Source organism: Barbus barbus (assembly GCF_936440315.1).
Source record: "Barbus barbus genome assembly, chromosome: 1".
NCBI classification, from domain to species: Eukaryota; Metazoa; Chordata; class Actinopteri; order Cypriniformes; family Cyprinidae; genus Barbus; species Barbus barbus.
The window spans coordinates 27,318,508-27,336,387 of record NC_136729.1 but is presented as its reverse complement, the minus strand read 5'-3'; the positions used below and the strand labels follow the sequence as shown (position 1 = coordinate 27,336,387).

The window sequence follows — 17,880 nt, the reverse complement described above, 5'->3', positions numbered from 1 at the left end:
TAATCTTGTTTTGATTGGTGTAAATGCTCTGGATTCCTAGTGCTCACAAGAAGCACCCTTGAGAGGAAGACTTTAGAGGCTGTAAAACCACTCCAAGTAGCAGTGCATCCTGACATTTTGGTGGCTGGTCAATAATGAAAGGTGGGGATAGAATGTCTTCTTTCTCCAGTGCCGATGCCAATTTACAGCCAAGACTGAGATGAGCGTGAAGCGATATAATGTAATCAGGGCCTGACAGTACAGAGGTCTGCCTGAGTTAGGACACCCACTTTCCTAGTTCTCCGCTGGATGCACTTTATTTGGGAAATATTTATGGGCTTTGCTTTGCAGACTGGCAATTGGTTAGGTTTAGTTATCCACCCGTCTTGTGCCTTTCACACTCTCACAAACCCCTCCTCTGAATGTGTGTGAAGTGAGGATTTGACTTACTATGATTAGGGTAAGGATGGTGCTGCGTGCGTGTGTGTGGGTGCAGCAGGCTAACGTGGCTGTTGTTGTCAGAGCTGAAGGTTGTTAGCGGCTCAGTGGATGAGAAAATACCCGACGGGCTGCTCTCCCATACCACGTCCGCCTACACCCAGACAGAGAGTGATGAACGGACTTTATAGGATTTCACCCAACACCTCAAGTGGTTAATTATGGGATGTGTAACATGACAAGTATTTACACAGGATAAAGATCTGGAAAAGGATAGCATTGACAGGTCTTGTGTGACATTTATATTAGGAATTTTAAGAGATATTATCTAATTTCCTACATTAATTAATATTAAGTTTGATTATTTATTTCAAAATGTTATTTATTGAAATTAAATGAAATTTCTGCAGCAGTTATTCCAGTGATTTGATGCTCAATAAATATTTATTATTATCAGTCTTGAAAATAGTTGTGCTGTTTAATATTTTTCAGGATTCTTTTATGAATATAAAGTTAAAAAGTTCTGCATTTGAAATGGAAGTCTTTTGCAACATTATAAATGTCTTTAATTTCACATGATCAATTTAAAGCATCCTTGCTTAACGAAAGTATTAATATCTTAAAAAAAAAAAAAAAAATCGCACTGACCCCAAGCCTTTGAATTAGTTTATTTATGTATTTATTTATTTCTCTCTTCATTTTGTGCTCTTTATTCTGTCTGATCTTCTGGAAGTGAATAGAAACTTGTTTTTTTCATTACATTTTCAAATAAACAGCTATGAGACCTATAGACCTTGTGGTTTATATCCTGCAATGTAGAGAATAGCTTACCGCAGCAATGGTTTGCTGGTAGACCCCTGACTGTGTAATGTCTAATTGAATAGGCGCAAATGGGCTTACAACCTCTGATGCTTAATTAATTCAGGGTACACTGTTACAAAATGAATTAATACATTTCAACACAGTCAATTTAACTTGACTCCAGTGTGGTCTGACAAAAGCCACGTTGTATAGCCAATTTTTAATATACAGTGGGGTTCAAGATTTAGAGCACAATTTTTCAAATTCAAATAATTGTTTTCATTACAAATTATATAAGCATAACAATTTAACTAGAAGTTGAATTGAAATACTAACATGCATTTCAAAATGTATCTGTGTTTGGTTTGTCCCCTTTTGGTTTAATGAGAGCAGCACTTGAGCTGCACAAACTCCCCAGGTGTGTTTGTAAAACCTTGTAAAATCAAACCTTGTTTGTAAAATCATGTTCTCCAGCATGATTTGGAAACAAGAATATCTGACATTTACAAAAACAAATTTCACATGATCAATGACTCAAATTTTCAAAACATTTGATTAGTGATCTAGTAATAGTGCATAATATTTTTGTCAGAGTGTCATTAAATGCTTTATTATCCTAAAACTATTATCCTGTGTATTTCCAGGTTTTATGCAGACAATTTACACCTTTTTACCTTAGTTACATTTCCTCATGTGACTAATGATTTTTTTCTCCTTTTTTTGTTTCAGAATCAGAGAGGAAGAAAGACTGGAAAAGTATGACTTGGTGATGAATCTCAGAAGCCAAATCCAGTGAGGTCTCCTCCTGTCCCCCTCAACCCCTTTAGAGACCACACCATCCAGCGGACGCCATTTCAAGGATTCTCTCTGGACATTGATACCCACAGGAGGGGTGTGAAAAGGAAGGCCCAAAGGAAGTGGACAGTGTGGGCAGGATGTGGGAGGGACTGAGACTGCAGGTGTTCTTCTTGTGTTTGGGGGCCGCATTATGGAGCGCTGCTGCGGCAGCGACATACAGGGGCTCAGGGCCACGGGAGCGTGCCCACCGCCGCCATCTCTCTTTGCACAGACACAGGGAGAGAGGCAAAGAGGGCCAGGTGCTTCACCGCTCCAAACGAGGCTGGGTCTGGAACCAGTTCTTTGTCATTGAGGAGTACACAGGCCCAGATCCCGTCTTAGTAGGTCGGGTAAGTAGAAACAAGGAACTTCTACATCCATTTCTCTACATCCGTTCTCCATCTCCCTCCCCCTGTATTTTTCTCTTAAGGTTATATTGTGAATGAAATTCATAGGGGTTTTCATTACAGACATAGTCCTTGCAATATCCTCCATTTGTTCCACAAAAGCAATCAGTGGCCCACTTGATTAAAGGTTATAAATTGGATTTCCTTTTTAATAACGGTGCAGTCCCCTATGGTTCTTGCATAGGGGAAATGGACGATTTATGGGCCTGCCGGATAGTTACATGGCGAACCTGCAGCACATTGGCCTTTAAATTCCCACCTGAACCCAAGTGGAGGTTTAGACTTATTGAGTGGGGATATTCTGTGTCAGGAGTTTAATTTCATTTTAACCAGCATAATCAACATCCCTTGATTCGCATCAGCTCTATACACTTTGCTTGCAACATATAAACAGGCATACATTACGTTTGCTCAAGAGTAATGTAGACTCGCATTTAGGAGAGGGATGTTTCCCTGTTGAATTCACTGTCAATGCAGCCGGACATCAGGGTGGATATTACTCTAAGATATGAGTGTGTTAATGTGATACTCTATAGGAGATACTATCATGGATCGCTGAAGACCAGCCAAAAGCGTTCGTGTTTGACCTGCTCGTTGTTGATGAAAACCTCTCACTCATATGCTCTTTCTCTTCTTCCAGCTTCATTCGGATGTAGATTCAGGAGATGGAAACATTAAATACATCCTTTCAGGGGAGGGAGCAGGAACTATTTTTGTCATCGATGACAAAACGGGCAACATTCATGCCACAAAGACACTGGACAGAGAAGAACAGGCCCAGTACACCCTGACCGCCCAGGCCGTGGCTCGAGACACCAACAAACCCCTGGAGCCTCCCTCAGAGTTCATTGTCAAGGTGCAGGACATCAACGACAATCCACCAGAGTTCCTTCACGGCCCTTACTATGCTCGAGTGGCTGAGATGTCCAATGTTGGTGAGTGCGAGCCACTGGAAAGGCATATTTGTCAGCTTCTTCTCTTTCTCTATGAGCCCACGCCTGACAGCTTGTTCCTCATGCATTATTCAAAAGAGCTGAAATCTGACTCTCAGAAAGTGAGTCGGTACTCTTGTTGCAACTGTTGTTTTGTGACTGCTGACTTGTCTCTGTATGTGTGTGTGCGTGTGAGTGTGTTCTTGCATTTGTTTGTGTGCATGTGTTTGAGTTTACTGCATTTTCACTGTGCAATACATCATCAGTAATGCTCTCCTGTCACAGGGTAACGATCTGTTACCCCGATACCCCCTGTTCACAGCTCACATAATACTACTGGGAACCTCGAAAGGCTAGTTTTGTCCAGGTCAATTCCTTATACTTTTAGACAAGTTGGTAAACATGCTGGGTAAATTGATTTTAGTGCGTAAACAGAATCAGATTTCATGGAAATTAACCCGGCTGAAGGCAAAACATTGCATGCACAAACCCGAGGCAACGGTTTGTATCGTCTACTGTAGCTTTAGACACTGAAATACTCTTGTTGCCTTTAAGAAAGGTTATTCAAGATCAACTTTATAACCTGAGAAATAGCCAAGTTGCTGTTCTCTCTCTTATCTTTGTTGTGAATGTCAATTGGAGGTGTATCTTAGACTGTGAGATCTGTGCAATATCCAAAAGCGATCTCTATCATGGCTTTCTCTTCAGGCACTTCAGTGATAAAGGTCACCGCTACAGATGCCGATGACCCCACATACGGCAACAGCGCCAGGCTGGTCTACAGCATCCTGCAGGGTCAGCCTTACTTTTCTGTGGAGCCACAAACAGGTACAGTCATCAGTAATTATATTTTTACTGGTTCTGTGTTAGTTCTGTGGAGCCAGCCATGCATTCAAATATGCATCATGTGCAATTTCAAGTCATGTTTGGCTTCAATTCAATTACCATGGTATGAGGATTGGGAATAGGGTAGTCCTTTCACGGTTCGCGAGAGCACCTTGCGTTCTCTGAGCTAAATTAACCCGTGGTCACATTAGTACTACAGTGTCCCAGTGGCAGTATAAACCCCTACAGCAGTCAGAGGAGATGGAGCAGATGCTGCTAATAAACTAAAGCTGGATGTTTTGCTCAATCCTGTTCAGTGCTGCTCATCTGTGTGGTGCTAACAAAATCATGCGACTATTCATAGCATAATTGTTTTAAATGCTTCAAGAACCACAAGAATGAGCAAAATAGCCACATATTTTTTTGGTCTGAAAGATGACTGGAAGAGTAAAGTGTCAGTTGAAAGCTAGAATTTTATTCTACAGCACTATCCCTGAAGTGTAAGACCAAGGTCAGTTGCCCTACTGGATAAAAACTGCCTGTGTATGATGAGCACACGGTAGGAAATGTAGAAGATGGTACAAGATGCCCCCTTAGAACAGTATGCATTACTGTAACTTGATGATCATCAAGTATATTAAGGAAAACACATTTGCTAATTTGGTTCACACAAAATATGTAAAATATATCTTATATCATTTTAATGATGAAGATGTCATTCATTTTAAATACTAAATTACTTATTCCATGCAAATGTATGCATTTTGACAGATTAGTTGAATGAATAATGACAGTCAAGTCAAATAACGGAATATAATCATGCAACGGAATTTAACTTTTAATTGAACAGATTGTTGTAATAGCTATAATTTATACGTCTAGACTAAATGATTCCACTGAATTAGCCTATAGGATTAATGAGCAATAAAAATGTTTAAAATGTGCATCTAATTCACTGAAGTATTAAATAATTGGTGCTTTCTGCCCGAGTTCAGAGAGGGGCATCACTTCAAAATAACAATATTTGTTACTGCAAAAATACATTCCAACTGGTTAGATGGAACAAATCTCATAAATGCTGATGAAACATACAATAAATCAATCAATGAGTGGATGGTCATAAATTAATGGTGCGTCTTACTTCATATTTTGTTTATATGTGTGTCTATAGGAATAATTCGCACAGCTCTTCCCAACATGGACAGGGAGGCCAGGCAGGAATACGATGTCGTCATCCAGGCCAAGGACATGGGTGGACACATGGGTGGTCTGTCAGGGACCACTCAGGTTAAAATCACCCTGACTGATGTCAATGACAACCCTCCGAAGTTCGCTCAGGGTGAGAGAATTTATTCTTCCAGCTGTGAATGTTCCCTCTTTCTCTGTCTTTCTCTCTTTTCTTATGTCCATCTCTCCTCCATCCATCATTTTTTGTCCTCCTCGATCCTTGTCAGGTTTTATTATTGTCACTGCGACCATGCCTTGCTCTTTGCCTGGCTACACACAACATTATTCTGACCTCTGCTATGCATGCGCCAAGGGAGGAGAGTTTGCTTTTAGCCAGTGTACAGCACTTTCTTCTCCACACTTAAAACCTCAAACCACATATTAACATTGACAAGCCCTCAGGGACTAAGTTAGAATCTGCTAATATGAGCTACAGATGTTAACATGAAAATATCACAACTTAATTATTCAAATGATCTTTAAACGTTCAGCGCGAGCAAGATGACATCAAGTCTCTCGAGCGTGAAAGGCTGGATGAAATATTTACCGTGTTTGCGTATACAGAAGAGAACAGGAAAGGGCTAGTGTGAGCTCATGTGTTGCCGATGTGACATTAAACTGCACACTAAGCACATAGATTTTATCAGTCTTTCGTTCCAGAAATCGGCCCTATCAATCTCCTCCGAGCTTTTGCTTTTTTGTGCGCTCTGAGCCTCGGGCGCGGTAGCAAAGGGCCTTCAAGCTTTTCCCTGACTTAAGCAGAATGCAGCATGGTGCCAGCCCTCCAGCTCCTACACAACCCCTGTTTTTGGTGCTGGTAGAAACCGTTATTAATGGACCAAAATAAACTGTACATTGCAAGGTTATTGCCCACAATGAGTAGCTTAGGCCAGCAGATCCTTAAATCTACCTCACCGATAGTTTTGAGCCTACTGCATGATGGAACATTTCAGGAGCAAGATAGATTTTTTAATGTGGACAGCAGTTTGGCTCAGAGCACAGGTGAGAGTCTGAGCTTCAGATATTTAATGTGGTTCTGCTCACTCCGAACAATGCAGTTTGAGCAGTGGGCTGTCTCTTTTAGGCTTGATATTGATTCCCAGAGTTGTTTGCCCTAGCCGAAACAAACTTCGACACATGACCCGCTGCAAACTTAGCTCCCAAAAAAAAACGTGTAGATGAAAGTGCTTTTTGTTTTTGGTCTATCGAGGGTCTGATTGAAAAAGCAGACCTCTTTGCATGCCCTGGCCTTTCTTCACGAGGACTTCCTCCCCATGTGGGAGTTATTTTTATAAATGCAGCTGAAGCCTTTGGCTCTCAGCAGACAGGGAGTGAAGCCATATGGTCCTTCTGCGAGCTCCAGCCTCAGGCAGGTCTGTTATAGTCTTCATACACCCACCCACATACACGTACAGGCTCACACGAGCACACAAATACAAATTTCACATATGCACTCCTCGTTCTCACCAGCTAAGAGCTCACAGGTGCCAGGCAGCTAGCTGAAGGTAGCAACGGTATCATGCAGAGAACCTGCTCTCCATTCCCGGGTGGGCAGGGTGATCATGATTTTTCTTGCCTGTGACTCAGAGATATTATAAACCATATAACCTCCTACCGCCCCTTTTCTGAGAGCTCCCAGGACTCACCCTCCTTCTTCACAGGTGTTTACGCCATGGCGGTCTCGGAGGACAAGGTTCCCGGTGAGGAGGTGGGTCGATTGAAGGCCAGAGATCTCGATCTGGCGGAGAACGGACTGGTGGATTATCGCATCTTGGAGGGAGACGGCATGAACCTCTTCGAGATCACCAAGGACTCGGAGACCCAGGAGGCAGTCATCAAACTAAAGAAGGTGAAGTGTGTGAGAACGCCAAAGAAGTATGTGTAAATGCAACATATAGTTAGGTAAGTGTGATTGTGAATGGAAGCAAGTGTGCGCGCGAGAAAGGGAGGGGTGTTCTTGTCAGATAGCATTACTATGAATTTCTCTGTCCATTCTTTAGTCTTCTTGAGGAATCATTTGCATTTAGCTTATTTGCTTGTTCATTTGTGTTCCTATTTGCATGTACGCTCAAATATGCAAGGTTGTGAGTGCAAGTGCAGGATTGCTGGGAAACTGGGAAGTGATTTTTCACCATTTTCACTCTGTAATTGCAATGACATTGCCCATTCCTTCCCTTTTATGTCTGAGATGAGCATTGACTTTCATGGCTGCTTCTCTCCGTCCGTGTGAGGGAAGCTCATCTGGGCCGTGCTGCCCGGGTTATTCCTCCCCTGGTCTGAGGCCCTGGATTATGCAGACAATTACACAGCCACTCGGGTTAGGCTGCCGCCCGTCCATACCCCCACCTCCTGTGGCCAAGAGAAATCTCACATCGCCCCGAGAAGCCTGCTAGCCACTAACCAGCTTTAACCTGAGAGCCAAAGAGACCCAGCCTGCAGCCTTAACACTGCCACCTGCTGGTGATCATTTACCTCTCACCCCCACAGTTTAAGGTCTCTTGTGATCATCCACGAAATTATCATTAGAAAGGGAAGCATATTGAAGAAACTAAAGCATATGCAGTCAAGAATTATTGCTGTTTAAACTGTGTAATCCGGCGAAGCGTCAGCATATTGTGAATGCTGTTTGTGTAAAGGAGGTTTGTATGGTACAGGAACAATTGGAGGGGATTTTGTCAGCCACGCTTGTGTTTTTTTTTTAAACGTCATGGCCACAGCAGTGCTTTTTCAGATTGGCGAGAAGGGTATAAGGAGAAAATGAATCACGCAGGAGGGTGAGAGAACAGACAATACAGCATGCCAACAACAATCAGCTTGATGCAATGCTGCTTTACTCAATACCACAATGCCTCGCTGATACACCTCTTGAGAAATCATCACCTTTTGCTCTTCAAAGCATGTTGAAAATTAAAGTCGAAATTACTGACGGAATTGCCAGGGTTTTAATCAAGTATTCTGTTTCAACTGCGGGCAGGCGATGCAGGCTGAATATTAAGAGACGTAGCATTATTATGAATATTATCTGCTCCTGATTAGGTTCAGACGGGAGTTATTAGGTGCCAAATAACGGATTGTATTAGGGGAAAAAGAGAAAGAGGGGGACTGTTGTTGTCAGGATAAACAGAGACTAGTTTCCAACCTGTTGAGGAAAGAACTGGGTCATACTTGTTTCCAGCGTTGGCAGCTCCATTAAAGAGATCCAAAGAAAATAAAATGTGAGAGAAGAGAATGAGGAAGCAAGAAAAACAACTTTCATCTAATCAACACACAGCTAGCCGGCATGTGTACGTGTGAGTGTGTGTTTGAGTTGATATATACCTTTATGTGTAATTCTCACTTGGTAATTTGTGACCGAGAGGTGTGACGGGTGAGACAGGCTAATCAGAAAACAGGCGGACGTGTGAAAACTGTCGATGCAGGACACAAGCGGACCAAATGACTGGCTGCTTTTGAATGCGCTTTTTTTAAATCTTGTTTCATTTGCTTGAACTTAAATTGCATGAGAATTGTGACATTTGAGAATTGTAAAAAAAGTGCAATCTGTAACTGAAAGACGTCTGCAAGAGCCTTGATATTCGAATGCTTTCTCATTTGAGCTTCTTTGTGAATTCAGTCTCCTCCCCAAATGTATAACAACAGATAACAACAGTGCCCTCTAGTCTGCTTCTTTTAAACTTTTCCTTTTATTTCATTTTTTTCTGGTTAGCTAGATTCTTGTGTTTACTTTTCCTATTTCATTTCACTTGATTTACTGTATTGGTAATCTATTAATAGTTATTCATTTTATTGCTTTAGACTCATTTATTTTTTTATTCACATTTGGTTCTCCATGTAGTCCAGAATCAATTGACACAGGGGTCATTTTCATATTCAAACGTGTAGAGTGATTCCTCTAAAAAACACTTTTATTGATTTATTTATTTCTATTGACAGCTTCTATCAAAGTGAATAACTAAATTGTGTCCTCACTTCTTGTTTTCAGCCTGTGGACTTTGAGACCAAGCGATCATATACACTAAAGGTAGAAGCCTCCAACCCACACGTGGACCCACGTTTCGCTGCCTGGGGTCCATACAAAGATACTACTATTGTGAAAATATCAGTAGAAGATGCAGACGAGCCCCCGACCTTCATGGCTCCCAGCTACAACTTTGAGGTGGAGGAAAACGCCCCAGCAGGCACTCTGGTCGGCCGTGTGCATGCCAAAGACACCGACATCATGAACAATCCAATCAGGTAGCAACCATTTCCTGTAAAAAGAATCAGATTACTTTTGCTTTGGCTGTTTTTGTCAGTAAAGCCGTATGATCAGTGCTTTGTTTGATGATAGTCAAAGCTTATACTTTTTTTTTTTTTTTTTTCATCCCAGATATATGATTCCACGCTATACAGACTTGGAAGAGTTTTTCACCATTAATGCTGAGGATGGCATTATTAAGACCACAAGGCCTTTAGATCGGGAAGCACAGACTTGGCACAACATCTCTGTCAGTGCTGCAGAGATTGGTAGGTCACTCATCGCTTTTCTGGGCTTTTAAATAACAGAGTAGCCCTCATTTTTTCCCTAACCAAGCTCCCCAGCTCTCCCTCCACCCTGCTCTTATGTGGTTGTAGTGTCGCCAGGCCTCCTGCATCATTTCAGAAGAGACAGCCACAGATTACCTCTTCAAATTTCAAATGATACCCTCAGTTCAGTGAACACCGTGTAATTGGCCCTGAAATGTTATATATTTATTTTTGTGTGCATTTGATTTCCTTGAGGTGCAGATAGTGTTTGTTCTGGTTGAATTCAATACTTTGATACATTTCCCTTTCATTCCACTGTCTTTGATACATTTTGCCATCAAAAATTAATGTCTAAAGACATGAAAACTACATTTTTATTTTTTTAATTTATTATTTTTTGTTATGTGGAAGATGCTTGTGTCTGAAAGCAAAATATCAAGGGATTTACTAAACCTGATCATTTCTGATAGGATAAGTGAGTAAATCATTATCAATTGTAATAATCATGGTTCTGTCTTATCATTCATGTCCTTCCACTAAGGTCTAACTAAAGTTTTTACAGCACACTGAATTATTGGTAAATCTTAAACATTTGTCTCATTTTGAATTCTGTTGTTGTTCCAGGCGGCCATCACCAAGATGCAAAAGTACGAGTCAATATCAAAGTCAAAGATGTGAATGACAACGCTCCAGAGTTTGCCACTCAAAATGAAGTGCTTGTCTGTGAGAATGTCAGCCCTGGAAAGGTAAATCAACTAACTGTTTATTTGAGGACCAATTAAATATGTTTCAGCACTTATTAATTAATTAGCAACACTTTACAGTAAGGTTCATCAATATTAGTTAATTGTGTGTTTATGCTATTAATGCATATGCACATTCACTACCATTCAACAGTTTGGGATCAGTAAGATTTTATTAATTACTTTTATCCATCAAGGTTACATCAAAAGTTACAAGTTACTAAATTACTAATCTGTGAATTTGAATAATTTCTGAAAGATCATGTGACACTACAAACTTGAGAATATTGCCATTTTTACTCTATTTTTAGCTAAAAAAAAAATGAAATTCAGCTTTGGTAAATATAAGAGACTTCTTTTAAAAGCATACAAAATATATACTGTACGGACTCCACATTTTTTAACATTAGTTAATAATGTGTAAAGTATTGCCAGATAATATTTTACAGATAGATAGATAGATAGATAGATAGATAGATAGATAGATAGATAGATAGATAGATAGATAGATAGATAGATAGATAGATAGATAGATAGATAGATAGATAGATCTAAAATGTAAGTCTGCGCTGTTTCAACTGAAAGAAACTTGCACTAACTCATCTTAAAATATGGCAGGGCCTTTGTTTTGTCTCAATATGCACACCAGTATTGTTTGTTTCTAAGGCATGTTTATAAAAACTACTTAATTGTCCTAATTTAACTATTGCCTAATCCTGGTTTAACCTAAACCCTGTCTGTGAAACCAGGCCTTAATATCTCTTATTTAATCCCTGTATCTGTGAAATGTATGACTGCTTTTAAATAGGTACAGGAAACGGTTAATGAGTTAGCTAATTCCTAAAAGAGGTCACAACTTCTATCACAACTTTTAAATGAGCACTATAAAAGATTATATTCATGTCTAAATTTAATCAATTCACTGTTCACTTTTTTTGTCGGCCAGTTGCAAGTTTGAATGAGTGACAGAGAAAAAAAAAAGAGAGATAAAAGAGGCATACATTTATTTAAAGGCATGCCCTGGTGATTTTAACCAATTTAACATGACCTGATTTGAACCCTCTGCTCCACAGCTCATTGAAACAGTTAGTGCTACAGATAAGGACGAAATGGCCCACCGCCAGCACTTCCACTTCAGCCTGGCCCCTGAGGTCGCTAACAACCACAGTTTCTCCCTCAAGGACAACAGAGGTGTGTGGCACATAAAACACCCCATTGCAGTATAATTTGCACTGAACAACTGCTTCTTTCAAGCCAAGTGAACTGCCTAAGGAAATACGCCAATTGAAAACACTTTTTTTTTGTCTCTTTCCAAACCAAATTAGTTTATCCATGTGTAGGAGTGAGTGTCTGCAGTGTCGCCCAGCCAACCTCGTGTTGATAATTAGGTCATGATGAGATGGGCAAACTCAAGTCAACTTCCTCTCTTATTAATTGTGGAGGCGTCACTCTCGTTTGAGCTTCTCCATCTGTGGATTCTAAACGTGGGTGAGGCCCAGCTGGTAGGCAGCCCCGTTTCTATCTGTTTCTCAAGCATCCTGCTTGGTGTGCCCGGAAAACCTTCAGCACCATACTTTAGTCTAACAGTCTTTCCTCAAACAGGTAGACACAGGTCTGAAGAACATGTATGAGAGACCCACCTGCTGTTATATGAGAGTCAGTCGCTGGGAAACGAGAAGCCTCAAGTTAGAGCCAGTTGAGGAGCCTCTCTGAGGAGTATTGTCGTGACTGGGTGGCGCTCGGTTTGAGGGGAATTTGCTGTTTTTATATGAACTCATTATGTGGTGGCTCATGGTAGATTACAAGCTGAAATATGTATGCTTCAAAGAAACTGTAAATCGTGTTTACTTTGCTTACAAAGAGCTTTGGTGTTATTTTAGAATGCTCAGTATGAGTGCTATTATATGATAGTAGCCTAACAAATACTAACAAACTAAACTATTTTCCACCTGTAGAGCTGTTGAATTTCGAGCCATTCCTGGAAGAGAATTAGAATTTCCAAGCTGTTGGATCAGAAATTTCCAGAACTACTTCAGATTTTCACATTTTGTTTACACAAATCACACTCTAAACAGTGGAAGCTGCTGTGCTTATAGAATCAGATAACTGTAGCTCCTTGTAATTTAATCGTATTTTACCACAGACCTCATTTTGCTCAAAAATCGAAAACCTTTGCTTTTCTGAACACCTCAAGGGACTCCTTGGCGAAATAGCCTTCCAGATTGGCCTACAAATTGACGTCATTGACTGAGCTGCTCCGTTCCATTGGCTAAATTCTGATTGTGCTATATTTCTCGTTGACCACCAATAGATTGGAAATATAATGAAATTCAATAGCTGATTCCAGTAACTCCACATATTTCTTGCCTGAGTGAGCGAAACATGCATTAATTGTTTTTTAAAGAATGAATTTTTAGAATCACAGACATGTTTAGGCTTTTTTTCTTGGTTAATAGAGCGAACCTATGTGAACCGAGAAGTTGAGGGAGTGAAAGAGAGAGAGAAATGACTGTCTTTCCCATTCGGTCTGCCATTCTAGCAGGCCATTTCAAAAGCCAACAATATTAGGGAGACAGATTAGGCTACTCAGATTGACTGGCTTTATCAGGATCCAGAGCCTTTCAAATGGATACAGTTTTCAACAGCTTTGCCCACCCATTTATCTGAAGCTCCATTATGCTCCACTCTCCGCACAGAGGCTCTGACATTGCTCCTCTTATCAGACGGACGTAATGAAGGCCTGCTGATTATAAATGTGCATGAATTCTAAATATTAAGTGTATGGAATATTATGTGTTTAGTTATAATGAAAAAGTAAAAATGCATCAGATCTGGTTTTGATCTGCAAGGTTTTGAGAATGCCAACTGCATTTAAATGTGGGAATTAATCATCATCCAGCAATTGCAATTTTTATTAAATATCTGTCATTGAGAGCCATAAAGTTGGGGTCTGTACATTTTTTTTTTTTTTGTAATACATTCTTACATGCAAAATTTTTTTAATTGAAAGTTTAAAAGACCTTATTCCATATTTTTTTTAAAAACATTAATTGAATATTATGGAAGATAATTTCTGCTGAATAAAAAAAAAAAAAAAAGGCAATTGATAAAAGGTAAATGTGACTATTTATCTCGCAATTCTGACTTTTTTTTTTTTTTTTCTCAGAATTGCTTGATGTTAACTTGCAATTGACCTATCGGTAAGCCCCTCCCCACGAACGCAGACTAGCCAATGGCAGTCAAGTATTAGTTGCACGGGGAGCAGAACTCGGACATCTTTAGGTTTCAGTGCCATAGAGAAACATTGGAAGATCCGAAGCTTGCATGGGGTATTTGTAACACTGATTCCAGGTATCCTGAGAGGATGGGCAACATAATTTATTTTATTACATTTCCTGAATCCAAACAAAACAGAGCAAAATGTCCCTAAGTATTCAATCCCAATACAAATGAAGACAAAAACGTCCGTTTTCTGGTTTTCCGTTTTCATCTGCTCAAGCAGAACGTTAATGTTGTCTTGTGCTTCAGCAAGGTATCTCTGGCTAAAACTAGCTAACGTTAAAGTTAGTGAGTCCATGCTAACGTACAAACCTAAATAGCGGACTGTTCTCGCGGCTTGTACAGTGTAGGTCAAAAACACATAAACAAAGGTTTACATTTCACTGTCTCTTCATATTAAACTGATTAAATGTGCCTTAATTGAATCGTACCCTGCGATACATGAACAGTGTTGATCCTGCATGTTGTCATCTGCGATCGTGATGACCGACCGTAATATGAGACTTCTCCCGCTTGCATTGAGATCTGTAAACCCTAGCTTCGAGTTACCCACCATATTTATTTTTAAATATTTTATAAATCTCTCCATGGAATATTTCATTCCCATTTGGTGGCCTTCTGTGTCCAAAACTGTGCAAAAACATTGTGGGACAAGGTTTTCACACTGCAGCTGTCATTGTAAGACAATGAGCAACTCCGTTTGTTTGTCCGAGGGAGCAACAGTAACTAAGGGGGGTGGGGCTTACTGATAGGTCAATTGCAAGTTATAAAGTCAGAGATGTAACATTGCAAATGCTTCCCAGCAGGCACACAATATCATAAAGCATTGATATTTGGTTAAATTTCGGATTCGATGTCAGGTAACCAAAATTCAATGTCAAATGTTAATTTGATGTCCAATACGGACGTCAGCTGACAATTAATATTTGTTGTTTTTAGGTTGTGTAACCAAAAAATTCAACGTTAAGTCAATGTCAAATTGGCGTCAAATACTGATGTCAACCCGATTTTTATTCTCAACCAAAATGGAACGTCTGTCCAATGTCAACCTGACATTATATTGATGTCCTGTGCCTGTTGGGTTGTTATTAAGTCAGAATTGTGAGATATAAACATACAATCCTGAGAAAAATATGTCTTGTGAGCAGGGCTCTGAACCGGTTCAAGGAACGAAAACGAAAACCGGAAACGAACGAAATTTTGACTGGAACAGAACCGGAAACAGAAACTAAATCAAATTTTATAGTTCCGAACAGAATCGAAAATTTGAAATGGCCATTAACCGGTTAATAACGTTATTTTATCGTTCCATTTAATATTTTAAATTTGCTGTCAACCAATCACGAATTCAAGTAGTACAGACTATACAAATGTGATGCTGACGCATCCAGCGAGTGAAATGCCTGCCCGTGCTCAGCTGTGAACCCTAGTCGCAATGGCAATGAATTCTGCTACCATCTGTTTTAATGGAAAATCTGACAGGGTAGTACAAATCGTCAGAACACCGGCGTTAGCGTTTATCCGACGTCAGTGTAAGATGGATTCAACAGATCTTACACACCAGCGGTGCTTCGATGAAAGTAAAAGCCAATAAATAATATTTTAGTAGGCTATACGTCGAGAATATGGAAACATTTGGATTCGTGCCGAGTGAGAGAGGTAGGCATCAGTTTCACCTTTAATTTGTTTTTGGAATGACGTTTTTATAGCCTATAGGCTATCCTTAAGTTTAGAGGATTTGTTGTGGAGAGAAACTAATTACTGTGTTTATTAGGGATGTGCGGGTCTAGTCGACTAGTCGACTAAATGGTACAGCTCCTACTAGTCGACACTGAAAACAATAGTCGATTACACGAGTAATTTTTATTTATTTTTCTTTTTGTGTAAAGAAAACAGTACTTTATTGTTATTATTATTATTATTATTATAGGCAAAGACAATTTTTAAAATAACGGTATTAACCGTTATTTTTTCTACTCAAATCGGTTTCGGAACGGTAATAATACAGAGGAACGCAGGAACGGAAACGTTAAAATATCGATTCTGCTCGGAGTGAACCGATTGACATTTTTTTTTCGTTTCTTCCTTTTTCCAGATAATGATGTATGAAGAATTTAATTTGGCTTCACATTGACAGTGTAAAAAAAATGCGTTTATAATATTAGACTCAGTATTTTTGTCACACATCATGCGTACAAGACCAACGCATTCATGCTCCCTTCCTGGCATAAAGGAGGCTTCCATGAGGGTTCTCAGTGTACAGCATTTGCCAATAAAAGTGGCCCAAAAGCACAACATGGTAAACAAGGACCCAGAGGAGCTCTCTCGAGTTCAAACATTGCAAATTGATACTTCACAGAGCCCATGGTAATCTCACTGGCAGAATATGATATAGAATTATAATGGATAACATTAGATTGATCGAGCCTGAACACGGTGTCATGCTATATGAGCATTGTAGCCATATCATTAGTGGCGTTCCCTGACAGAGCCACTGAAGGTTGAAGAAAGTGGTGCCAGAGGGAGTGAAAATGACTAAACCCCAGGCCCCTAAATGAACTCACTCCATCTATGCCTTCAGCGTGACCTTGCACTGAGTCAGGGAAATGCGCTGGCACTGATCCATCCCTCCCAGTTGCAAATAAAACCAATACCGCTCCCTCTGCTCTAACTTTGATTACACTTCCAAAAGCTGATAAATGTTCTTAATATTAAAAATGAATTTAATATTGGAGGATTCACACCTCATTGACTCTCACTGGTGGCTGTGGGTAGTTCTCATGCACCTAAACTCCAGGGAACGGATAACTTTCCTGTAATTCTATTCAGTGCTTTACAACTCTGTTGCTGTTTTACTAAAATCGTGTAACCTCCTCAGCAGCTGAAGTAAACATTCCATCAATGTTCCTCTGTTGCTTCCACAGATAGCACTGCTAGCATCTTTGTGATCCGGAAGGGCTTCAGCAGAATGTCCCAGGATGTGTATCACCTTCCCATCGAGATCAATGACAACGGCGTTCCCCCAATGAGCAGCACAAATACTCTTATAATCCGTGTGTGCAGCTGCGACAGCAAAGACACCATCCTCTCTTGCAATGTGGAACCTTTCATCCTGTCAGCAGGGCTCAGCACTGGAGCTCTGATTGCCATCTTGGCCTGTATTGTTATTCTACTGGGTAAGCCTAATTATTTTTGTATATGAATACACAAGCAAAGCAACCACGTGTAAATAATAAAGGTCTAGCTTGGTTGGATTAAACATTTTATAGGGACCTGATGCATGTCAATATTTACATTTTACCCCAAAACACACTGGAATTATTTTACACTCATACAACTAGAGAAGAGTAAAGTATTTATAGAACAGATAGTTTACAGAGAACATCATTTATTTACTTTGCTTGCCTCTATAAACTGATTAGGGATCCGTTTCCCTAAAGCATTCTGAGCCTAAGTACGTTGTAAAAATGATTGTTTACTTAAGTAATATTTGAAATTGTCAGAGACAAATGCTTCAGAGCAATTGTGAGGCAAAATTATGTAGTCAATTGTTGAAGTACACTTATGAAGTACACAAATTTTAACAACTATTAAACTGAAATTAAAAAACTAAATCAAAAACATGAATGAATGAATGAATGAAAAAAAAAAATATATATATATATATATACAGTGTATGTGTGTGTGTGTATATATATATATATATATATATATATATATATATATATATATATATATAACCATTTTTGAAGAGACATAAAGGAATAGAGGAAGAAATAAAGGGGGGAACACTTAAAGTTAGTAATCTTAGGAGGGATTTTGTATTTATTCTAATGTGTAAAGAATGTCAAGTCATATTCAAGAGCTGTAATATTACATTTCATCATTTCTTAAAACATATTAGCT

At 39.6% G+C, this 17,880-nt stretch overlaps 1 protein-coding gene across 1 annotated transcript in view; it reads left to right on the top strand.

Moving 5' to 3' along the window:
• LOC306872617 (cadherin-11-like) overlaps positions 1-17,880 on the top strand; it is a 57,495-nt gene that overhangs the window by 37,671 nt on the left and 1,944 nt on the right. Inside the window, exons 2-11 of the mRNA XM_079421252.1 lie at positions 1,948-2,405; positions 3,103-3,397; positions 4,103-4,222; positions 5,391-5,558; positions 7,108-7,295; positions 9,429-9,682; positions 9,816-9,952; positions 10,577-10,698; positions 11,769-11,886; positions 16,899-17,150. Of these exons, the coding sequence (XP_079277378.1) occupies positions 2,154-2,405; positions 3,103-3,397; positions 4,103-4,222; positions 5,391-5,558; positions 7,108-7,295; positions 9,429-9,682; positions 9,816-9,952; positions 10,577-10,698; positions 11,769-11,886; positions 16,899-17,150 (1,906 nt within the window). The 5' untranslated portion in view covers positions 1,948-2,153. The remainder of the gene's footprint in view (positions 1-1,947; positions 2,406-3,102; positions 3,398-4,102; positions 4,223-5,390; positions 5,559-7,107; positions 7,296-9,428; positions 9,683-9,815; positions 9,953-10,576; positions 10,699-11,768; positions 11,887-16,898; positions 17,151-17,880) is intronic.